We start from the raw sequence: 11,911 nt of genomic DNA on the forward strand, positions 1-11,911 counted from the left end.
CCCCTGAGGACACTCCTCTTCTCTGCATTGCCCCTGAGGACACTCCTCTTCTCTGCATTGCCCCTGAGGACACTCCTCTTCTCTGTATTGCCCCTGAGGACACTCCTCTTCTCTGCATTGTCCCTGAGGACACTCCTCTTCTCTGCATTGCCCCTGAGGACACTCCTCTTCTCTGCATTGCCCCTGAGGACACTCCTCTTCTTCATATGACCCATGAGGACACTCCTCTTCTCTGTATTGCCCATGAGGACACTCCTCTTCTCTGCATTGCCCCTGAGGACACTCCTCTTCTCTGCATTACCCCTGAGGACACTCCTCTTCTCCGTATGACCCCTGAGGACACTCCTCTTCTCCGTATGACCCCTGAGGACACTCCTCTTCTCTGTATGACCCCTGAGGACACTCCTCTTCTCTGTATTGCCCCTGAGGACACTCCTCTTCTCTGCATTGCCCGTGAGGACACTCCTCTTCTCTGCATTGCCCCTGAGGACACTCCTCTTCTCTGCATTGCCCCTGAGGACACTCCTCTTCTCTGTATGACCCCTGAGGACACTCCTCTTCTTCATATGACCCCCTAGGATTCTACTCTTCTCCATACCATCTGTGAGGATGATCTATATCTCTGTGCACCCCATTTTCCCACATGAACCCTGAGGACATTCCACCTCTTCGCCGTACATTCCCTGAGGATTCTCCTCCTCTCCATACAACCTCCTAGGATGTTCCTTCTCTGTGTACAACCCCCAGTGATGCCTCTCTTCTTAGTATACCCCCGAGGATGCATTGTATGACCCCCAAGCACACTACTCATCTTGGTATACCCCTGAGGATACTTCTCTGTAGGACCCCAGGGATGCTGATTTTCTCTGTAGGACCAAATTGTTCTCTCCATACAACCCCCGGGGATGCTCCTTCTCATCGTACAACTCCCTATGACTCTTGGTAGACTTTTGTCAGTGTACGGAGTGTTATATATATACTGTATATACACAGGGCGGTCAGTGTACGGAGTGTTATATATACTGTATATACACAGGGCGGTCAGTGTACGGAGTGTTATATATACTGTATATACATAGGGCGGTCAGTGTACAGAGTGTTATATATACTGTTTATACACAGGGCGGTCAGTGTACGGAGTGTTATATATACTGTATATACACAGGGCGGTCAGCGTACGGAGTGTTATATATACTGTATATACACAGGGCGGTCAGCGTACGGAGTGTTATATATACTGTATATACACAGGGCGGTCAGCGTACGGAGTGTTATATATACTGTATATACACAGGGCGGTCAGCGTACGGAGTGTTATATATACTGTATATACACAGGGCGGTCAGCGTACGGAGTGTTATATATACTGTATATACACAGGGCGGTCAGCGTACGGAGTGTTATATATACTGTATATACACAGGGCGGTCAGCGTACGGAGTGTTATATATACTGTATATACACAGGGCGGTCAGCGTACGGAGTGTTATATATACTGTATATACACAGGGCGGTCAGCGTACGGAGTGTTATATATACTGTATATACACAGGGCGGTCAGCGTACGGAGTGTTATATATACTGTATATACACAGGGCGGTCAGCGTACGGAGTGTTATATATACTGTATATACACAGGGCGGTCAGCGTACGGAGTGTTATATATACTGTATATACACAGGGCGGTCAGCGTACGGAGTGTTATATATACTGTATATACACAGGGCGGTCAGCGTACGGAGTGTTATATATACTGTATATACACAGGGCGGTCAGCGTACGGAGTGTTATATATACTGTATATACACAGGGCGGTCAGCGTACGGAGTGTTATATATACTGTATATACACAGGGCGGTCAGCGTACGGAGTGTTATATATACTGTATATACACAGGGCGGTCAGCGTACGGAGTGTTATATATACTGTATATACACAGGGCGGTCAGCGTACGGAGTGTTATATATACTGTATATACACAGGGCGGTCAGCGTACGGAGTGTTATATATACTGTATATACACAGGGCGGTCAGCGTACGGAGTGTTATATATACTGTATATACACAGGGCGGTCAGCGTACGGAGTGTTATATATACTGTATATACACAGGGCGGTCAGCGTACGGAGTGTTATATATACTGTATATACACAGGGCGGTCAGCGTACGGAGTGTTATATATACTGTATATACACAGGGCGGTCAGCGTACGGAGTGTTATATATACTGTATATACACAGGGCGGTCAGCGTACGGAGTGTTATATATACTGTATATACACAGGGCGGTCAGCGTACGGAGTGTTATATATACTGTATATACACAGGGCGGTCAGCGTACGGAGTGTTATATATACTGTATATACACAGGGCGGTCAGCGTACGGAGTGTTATATATACTGTATATACACAGGGCGGTCAGCGTACGGAGTGTTATATATACTGTATATACACAGGGCGGTCAGCGTACGGAGTGTTATATATACTGTATATACACAGGGCGGTCAGCGTACGGAGTGTTATATATACTGTATATACACAGGGCGGTCAGCGTACGGAGTGTTATATATACTGTATATACACAGGGCGGTCAGCGTACGGAGTGTTATATATACTGTATATACACAGGGCGGTCAGCGTACGGAGTGTTATATATACTGTATATACACAGGGCGGTCAGCGTACGGAGTGTTATATATACTGTATATACACAGGGCGGTCAGCGTACGGAGTGTTATATATACTGTATATACACAGGGCGGTCAGCGTACGGAGTGTTATATATACTGTATATACACAGGGCGGTCAGCGTACGGAGTGTTATATATACTGTATATACACAGGGCGGTCAGCGTACGGAGTGTTATATATACTGTATATACACAGGGCGGTCAGCGTACGGAGTGTTATATATACTGTATATACACAGGGCGGTCAGCGTACGGAGTGTTATATATACTGTATATACACAGGGCGGTCAGCGTACGGAGTGTTATATATACTGTATATACACAGGGCGGTCAGTGTACGGAGTGTTGGATTTCAGTGTCATGGTCACATGACTGACTGTCATATGTGTGCTGCCTTCCAGGGTACAATGACCAATCAGGAAGATGCCTGGGAGAGCCTGGATGCAGAATTTGACCACTTCCTGGTGGATATGAAGCCATACGTGTTAAAGCGCCCCCGCAGGCTGGGTAAGGATATCCGTCACTGCTCGGGGGATTGATGTCACCTGACTCTGCACTGATTTTGTGTTCTCAGCTTTGACATGTTACCAGCATTTCACTTTCACTCGATATATATGAGTGAAATATATACATGTCATATATGTATTCGGATGTCTTCCTGGAGCTCAGCTTCAATGCTTTGTGGAGAAAGAATTTCCGAAGAATAACTTTGTATGAGCTGGATCACCTTCTGCATATCTATGGAAAATAGTATTCCCAGGTCACCCCCCCTTATAACATACAGATGGGACCCCCCATTTTCCCATTTTAATGAGTGGAACTTAATTCTGCCCTTGTGGGTTGTGGGTTGGGGGGTTGGGGGGTCAGTGGCACAAAATATTGCCGGGAAGTCAGAACCCAGAAATACCTCTTGTGTAGATGAGACTGTTTCTTCTGACTGGCCTTGTAGATCTGTTTCCACGTTCCTGCCATGAGATGAGTCTGGCTGCAGGTGGCAGGATTGCCTCAGTAAAGGATATCATGTCCCCCGTAGTATAGCTCCGCCTGTAACGTCGTTAGTCTCCAACCATCTGCTGACATAACATGTAGACCCCATTCTATCCAATCTGCATGTAACAGTCTCAGTGAAGGAGGGGCCTTCCTCTTCCATGTGTGCTCATTGTGGGATATATAGAGTGGCCTGTGTGCCAGATGCTGAGCTGAGGCCTTGTGGGGACATCAGTGCGGGACGTCCAGGACTGTGACACATGGACAGATGGATTGGAGAGAGAGAGAGGAGAGACAGCCAGGAGAGAGGAGAGACAGCCAGGAGAGAGAGAGAGAGGAGAGACAGCCAGGAGAGAGAGAGTGAGGAGAGACAGCCAGGAGAGAGAGAAGAGAGACAGCCAGGAGAGAGAGAAGAGAGACAGCCAGGAGAGAGAGAAGAGAGACAGCCAGGAGAGAGAGAAGAGAGACAGCCAGGAGAGAGAGAAGAGAGACAGCCAGGAGAGAGAGAAGAGAGACAGCCAGGAGAGAGAGAAGAGAGACAGCCAGGAGAGAGAGAAGAGAGACAGCCAGGAGAGAGAGAAGAGAGACAGCCAGGAGAGAGAGAAGAGAGACAGCCAGGAGAGAGAGAAGAGAGACAGCCAGGAGAGAGAGAAGAGAGACAGCCAGGAGAGAGAGAAGAGAGACAGCCAGGAGAGAGAGAAGAGAGACAGCCAGGAGAGAGAGAAGAGAGACAGCCAGGAGAGAGAGAAGAGAGACAGCCAGGAGAGAGAGAAGAGAGACAGCCAGGAGAGAGAGAAGAGAGACAGCCAGGAGAGAGAGAAGAGAGACAGCCAGGAGAGAGAGAAGAGAGACAGCCAGGAGAGAGAGAAGAGAGACAGCCAGGAGAGAGAGAAGAGAGACAGCCAGGAGAGAGAGAAGAGAGACAGCCAGGAGAGAGAGAAGAGAGACAGCCAGGAGAGAGAGAAGAGAGACAGCCAGGAGAGAGAGAAGAGAGACAGCCAGGAGAGAGAGAAGAGAGACAGCCAGGAGAGAGAGAAGAGAGACAGCCAGGAGAGAGAGAAGAGAGACAGCCAGGAGAGAGAGAAGAGAGACAGCCAGGAGAGAGAGAAGAGAGACAGCCAGGAGAGAGAGAAGAGAGACAGCCAGGAGAGAGAGAAGAGAGACAGCCAGGAGAGAGAGAAGAGAGACAGCCAGGAGAGAGAGAAGAGAGACAGCCAGGAGAGAGAGAATAGAGACAGCCAGGAGAGAGAGAATAGAGACAGCCAGGAGAGAGAGAAGAGAGACAGCCAGGAGAGAGAGGAGAGACAGCCAGGAGAGAGAGTAGAGACAGCCACGGGAGAGAGAGCAGAGAGAGAGAGGAGAGACAGCCAGGGGAGAGAGAGGAGAGACAGCCAGGAGAGAGAGGAGAGACAGCCATGAGAGAGAGAAGAGACAGCCAGGAGAGAGAGAGAGAGGAGAGACAGCCAGGAGAGAGAGAGGAGAGACAGAACTGGGATGACACATGGACAGATGGATTGGAGCTCTTCTGGTGTCATAGAATGTCAATGTACTTTTAGTAATGTGATCACATAGTACCAGTGCCGTGTACTCTCTGCCATGCATTGTATTGGGTCGGTGGTTCTGATGTAGAGTCACTGTCCAGTTATAAGTTCTGGAGAGGCAGAAGAAACATCAGCTTCTCTGGAACTTATACCAACAGATTGAAACCAAAATCAAAGCAGCCAGTATAGAACTGTATAAGTGCTGACCAAGGGGGTGCGGCGTGGCCCCTGAAATGGGTCCAATTGTTCTTTCCAGTATGTTTGATGGAATACATTTGGTGTAGACTCCTGAAGCTCAGGTGTAGAGTAACCGTGGTTCTATGTGTTGTTCAGAACGCCAGCGATGTGCCCTGTGGATCAAGAAGCTGTGTGACCCCTCCGGGGCAGGAACAGGGATTGCCGGCAGGAAGAACAGGAACCTGTATGCCAAACTTCTCCTCCACATGCTGAAACGTGGCGAGCTGGAGGGGCCCTTCACCAGCCAGCCTGAAGACGGCACCCTGAAACCTCTGCCCACGTACATGGTATGTCACCCTCAGACCTCTGCCCACGTACATGGTATGTCACCCTGAGACCTCTGCCCACGTACATGGTATGTCACCCTGAGACCTCTGCCCACGTACATGGTATGTCACCCTGAGACCTCTGCCCACGTACATGGTATGTCACCCTGAGACCTCTGCCCACGTACATGGTATGTCACCCTGAGACCTCTGCCCACGTACATGGTATGTCACCCTCAGACCTCTGCCCACGTACATGGTATGTCACCCTCAGACCTCTGCCCACGAACATGGTATGTCACCCTCAGACCTCTGCCCACATACATGGTATGTCACCCTGAGACCTCTGCCCACATACATGGTATGTCACCCTGAGACCTCTGCCCACGTACATGGTATGTCACCCTCAGTCCTCTGCCCACGTACATGGTATGTCACCCTGAGACCTCTGCCCACATACATGGTATGTCACCTTCAGTCCTCTGCCCACGTACATGGTATGTCACCCTGAGACCTCTGCCCACATACATGGTATGTCACCCTGAGACCTCTGCCCACGTACATGGTATGTCACCCTGAGACCTCTGCCCACGTACATGGTATGTCACCCTCAGACCTCTGCCCACGTACATGGTATGTCACCCTGAGACCTCTGCCCACATACATGGTATGTCACCCTCAGACCTCTGCCCACGTACATGGTATGTCACCCTGAGACCTCTGCCCACATACATGGTATGTCACCCTGAGACCTCTGCCCACGTACATGGTATGTCACCCTGAGACCTCTGCCCACGTACATGGTATGTCACCCTGAGACCTCTGCCCACATACATGGTATGTCACCCTGAGACCTCTGCCCACATACATGGTATGTCACCCTGAGACCTCTGCCCACGTACATGGTATGTCACCCTGAGACCTCTGCCCACGTACATGGTATGTCACCCTGAGACCTCTGCCCACGTACATGGTATGTCACCCTGAGACCTCTGCCCACGTACATGGTATGTCACCCTGAGACCTCTGCCCACGTACATGGTATGTCACCCTGAGACCTCTGCCCACGTACATGGTATGTCACCCTGAGACCTCTGCCCACGTACATGGTATGTCACCCTGAGACCTCTGCCCACGTACATGGTATGTCACCCTGAGACCTCTGCCCACGTACATGGTATGTCACCCTGAGACCTCTGCCCACGTACATGGTATGTCACCCTGAGACCTCTGCCCACGTACATGGTATGTCACCCTGAGACCTCTGCCCACGTACATGGTATGTCACCCTGAGACCTCTGCCCACGTACATGGTATGTCACCCTGAGACCTCTGCCCACGTACATGGTATGTCACCCTGAGACCTCTGCCCACGTACATGGTATGTCACCCTGAGACCTCTGCCCACATACATGGTATGTCACTCTGAGACCTCTGCTCACATACATGGTATGTCACCCTGAGACCTCTACCCACGTACATGGTATGTCATCCTGAGACCTCTGCCCACATACATGGTATGTCACTCTGAGACCTCTGCTCACATACATGGTATGTCACCCTGAGACCTCTACCCACGTACATGGTATGTCATCCTGAGACCTCTGCCCACATACATGGTATGTCACTCTGAGACCTCTGCTCACATACATGGTATGTCACCCTGAGACCTCTACCCACGTACATGGTATGTCATCCTGAGACCTCTGCCCACATACATGGTATGTCACTCTGAGACCTCTGCTCACATACATGGTATGTCACCCTGAGACCTCTACCCACGTACATGGTATGTCATCCTGAGACCTCTGCCCACATACATGGTATGTCACTCTGAGACCTCTGCTCACATACATGGTATGTCACCCTGAGACCTCTACCCACGTACATGGTATGTCATCCTGAGACCTCTGCCCACATACATGGTATGTCACTCTGAGACCTCTGCTCACATACATGGTATGTCACCCTGAGACCTCTACCCACGTACATGGTATGTCATCCTGAGACCTCTGCCCACATACATGGTATGTCACTCTGAGACCTCTGCTCACATACATGGTATGTCACCCTGAGACCTCTACCCACGTACATGGTATGTCATCCTGAGACCTCTGCCCACATACATGGTATGTCACTCTGAGACCTCTGCTCACATACATGGTATGTCACCCTGAGACCTCTACCCACGTACATGGTATGTCATCCTGAGACCTCTGCCCACATACATGGTATGTCACTCTGAGACCTCTGCTCACATACATGGTATGTCACCCTGAGACCTCTACCCACGTACATGGTATGTCATCCTGAGACCTCTGCCCACATACATGGTATGTCACTCTGAGACCTCTGCTCACATACATGGTATGTCACCCTGAGACCTCTACCCACGTACATGGTATGTCATCCTGAGACCTCTGCCCACATACATGGTATGTCACTCTGAGACCTCTGCTCACATACATGGTATGTCACCCTGAGACCTCTACCCACGTACATGGTATGTCATCCTGAGACCTCTGCCCACATACATGGTATGTCACTCTGAGACCTCTGCTCACATACATGGTATGTCACCCTGAGACCTCTACCCACGTACATGGTATGTCATCCTGAGACCTCTGCCCACATACATGGTATGTCACTCTGAGACCTCTGCTCACATACATGGTATGTCACCCTGAGACCTCTACCCACGTACATGGTATGTCATCCTGAGACCTCTGCCCACATACATGGTATGTCACTCTGAGACCTCTGCTCACATACATGGTATGTCACCCTGAGACCTCTACCCACGTACATGGTATGTCATCCTGAGACCTCTGCCCACATACATGGTATGTCACTCTGAGACCTCTGCTCACATACATGGTATGTCACCCTGAGACCTCTACCCACGTACATGGTATGTCATCCTGAGACCTCTGCCCACATACATGGTATGTCACTCTGAGACCTCTGCTCACATACATGGTATGTCACCCTGAGACCTCTACCCACGTACATGGTATGTCATCCTGAGACCTCTGCCCACATACATGGTATGTCACTCTGAGACCTCTGCTCACATACATGGTATGTCACCCTGAGACCTCTACCCACGTACATGGTATGTCATCCTGAGACCTCTGCCCACATACATGGTATGTCACTCTGAGACCTCTGCTCACATACATGGTATGTCACCCTGAGACCTCTACCCACGTACATGGTATGTCATCCTGAGACCTCTGCCCACATACATGGTATGTCACTCTGAGACCTCTGCTCACATACATGGTAATTTATTCTTAGATAGGTTTGGGGGGGATGCCACATTTCTCCTATGACAGCCCCCACTTAGCTCTCGGTTAGGGGGTGCAGAAAGAATCATGTATGATCTGATGACATACGGATGTGTCAGGAAAGCAGTTTCATTGGTTTAACTTGAGTGCATAGCATGACACCCGTCTATTGGCACAGCTCCTATATGTGGCCAGCTTTACCCATGGCAGCCAATCAGATCTCTGGAAAGTGAGGCACTATGGGTAATTCTTTCAGTTGTAGACAGATGAGAGGTGATCAGGGTAGGTTGTGCCGGCACTGTGCCTCTGTCTGATTGTTGTCTCTTTCCACAGTCCATCTACTTTGATGAGCCCATTTCAGCACGGCTTCACAGCACCGGATCGGGGGAATTACCGGACTGGGTCCTGTTAGAACTGGAGATCAGAGGACCAACATCGGATGGGTCCTTGAAGTTGGCATTAAAGGATGATCCAGGATATTCCTCCTCGCCCTCCCGGTAAGACGCAAACGGTGTCGCCAAAGTGAATCCCCCGAAATCTGACTTTCCTGGACGGCTAGAGAGAGCGTGACACGGTGACATGTGATCAGATATAACCAGTGTGGGGAAAGTTGTCAGAATGATGATGTCACTCCTGTGATGTCACAGTATAGTGAAAGCTGTCGGTGTGATATTGTCATGTGATTACTCTGTCAGTGCTGGGAAGACTAGCACTTTGTAGATGTCATGTGATCACTCAGAACCAAAATATGAAAAGCTGGAAAAAATAATGATGTCACCTGATCAGCCTGCGCCAATGTAGTGAAAGCTGATGATGTCATGTTTGATAGTATAGGAGAGTCTTAGCTCTGTAGGCGTCCAGTGCCCGATTTGGAGGAGCGCCCATTATGCCAGTCACTCGGGGTTGGGGGAGCACCCATTATGCCAGTCACTCGGGGTTGGGGGAGCACCCATTATGCCAGTCACTCGGGGTTGGGGGAGCGCCCATTATGCCAGTCACTCGGGTTTGGAGGAGCACCCATTATGCCAGTCACTCGGGGTTGGAGGAGCACCCATTATGCCAGTCACTCGGGGTTGGGGGAGCGCCCATTATGCCAGTCACTCGGGAGTGGAGGAGCGCCCATTATGCCAGTCACTCGGGGTTGGAGGAGCACCCATTATGCCAGTCACTCGGGGTTGGGGGAGCACCCATTATGCCAGTCACTCGGGGTTGGGGGAGCGCCCATTATGCCAGTCACTCGGGTTTGGAGGAGCACCCATTATGCCAGTCACTCGGGGTTGGGGGAGCACCCATTATGCCAGTCACTCGGGGTTGGGGGAGCGCCCATTATGCCAGTCACTCGGGGTTGGGGGAGCGCCCATTATGCCAGTCACTCGGGGTTGGGGGAGCACCCATTATGCCAGTCACTCGGGGTTGGGGGAGCACCCATTATGCCAGTCACTCGGGGGTGGGGGAGCGCCCATTATGCCAGTCACTCGGGGTTGGAGGAGCACCCATTATGCCAGTCACTCGGGGTTGGGGGAGCGCCCATTATGCCAGTCACTCGGGGTTGGAGGAGCACCCATTATGCCAGTCACTCGGGGTTGGGGGAGCACCCATTATGCCAGTCACTCGGGGTTGGAGGAGCGCCCATTATGCCAGTCACTCGGGGTTGGGGGAGCACCCATTATGCCAGTCACTCGGGGTTGGGGGAGCGCCCATTATGCCAGTCACTCGGGGTTGGGGGAGCACCCATTATGCCAGTCACTCGGGAGTGGAGGAGCGCCCATTATGCCAGTCACTCGGGGTTGGAGGAGCACCCATTATGCCAGTCACTCGGGGTTGGGGGAGCGCCCATTATGCCAGTCACTCGGGGTTGGGGGAGCGCCCATTATGCCAGTCACTCGGGGTTGGCAGACTGTAGCTACAAAAACTCTATCAAAGTACGACAAAGTCTTTAACGAGCCCCCCGCCCTCCCCCGGAGCGGGCACAGTTTATAATATGTGACATGTGTATGTTTTTGTAGTGAATAATTTATAGCTGCTTGGAGATAAAATGATTTTCTGTTTATTGTGTTTTATGCTGTATTTGTGCACTAACTCTTCACACGTTTCACTGAGATGTCCGCGTTCACACAGCGCCGCCCGCCAGCCAAAGAGATCCACCGAGAGACGGTCACTTCTATACCCCAGGTCCTGAATGATCAGTTATCACCGTTATTGATCTGCTGAGGAGGGTCAGCAATGTGGTCATCTGTCTCCACCGCATCCACCCGCAGGCACTGCTGCTGACCAGCCAGCAATCTGACGCAGTCCATGGGCTCCCCAAGGCTCACTTCCCTTGTGTTCAGCATTGGGGGGTGTACATAGGCCTTTCCTGTGTGTCTGAGAACCTTGTCAGTCATGGACCACCCAGGGTTCCCCTTCTCCTACCTGAACCTTGAACTATCAGCGCCGCCCTACTGGTACGGGGCACAAGGCGACTGCCTCTTCTGCATGGCCCGGCCCTGTACAGTCTGACCATTGTAGTCCATCTTGTAGCCTTACATAAGAGGTCACCACGAGGGCCAATAAATACCCAGACAAGCAGCAGATGGTGGTGATTGGTCTGTGTAGCATAGGTTTGGACCAATGGTGTACACTGACTGTCCAATGACAACCAATCAGAATTTTTATCTTGTTGGTGTGGTGACCCAACTGATGAGGTCTGAGGGTCTCCTGTGGCTTGTGACCTCCAGTATTTGTCCACTTCCGGGTCACGTTTTTCAGACCCTGTGACATTGAGGGACAGTAGGTCAGTCTCAGTATTGGGGCCCATTCACACCTTTGTGTGCCCTCAGATGTGCCAGTTCTAGCCTTCCTGCCCCCCCCCCCCCCCCCCCCCCCCCGCCGCCCCAACTCCCGCCCTCCTCATCTCCTCGC

The 11,911-nt window shown here is 51.1% G+C and overlaps 1 protein-coding gene across 1 annotated transcript in view; it reads left to right on the top strand.

Annotated features, from left to right (window-relative positions):
• Positions 1 to 11,911, top strand: part of CEP112 (centrosomal protein 112) — a gene marked incomplete at its 3' end in the record, with an annotated part of 145,596 nt that overhangs the window by 2,970 nt on the left and 130,715 nt on the right. The window contains exons 2-4 of the mRNA XM_018573219.1: positions 3,091 to 3,196; positions 5,551 to 5,741; positions 9,344 to 9,507. Coding sequence (XP_018428721.1) covers positions 3,097 to 3,196; positions 5,551 to 5,741; positions 9,344 to 9,507 — 455 coding nt within the window. The remainder of the gene's footprint in view (positions 1 to 3,090; positions 3,197 to 5,550; positions 5,742 to 9,343; positions 9,508 to 11,911) is intronic.

This window comes from Nanorana parkeri, unplaced genomic scaffold, assembly GCF_000935625.1.
Source record: "Nanorana parkeri isolate BGI_ZX_2015 unplaced genomic scaffold, ASM93562v1 scaffold2279, whole genome shotgun sequence".
Classification (NCBI taxonomy): domain Eukaryota; kingdom Metazoa; phylum Chordata; class Amphibia; order Anura; family Dicroglossidae; genus Nanorana; species Nanorana parkeri.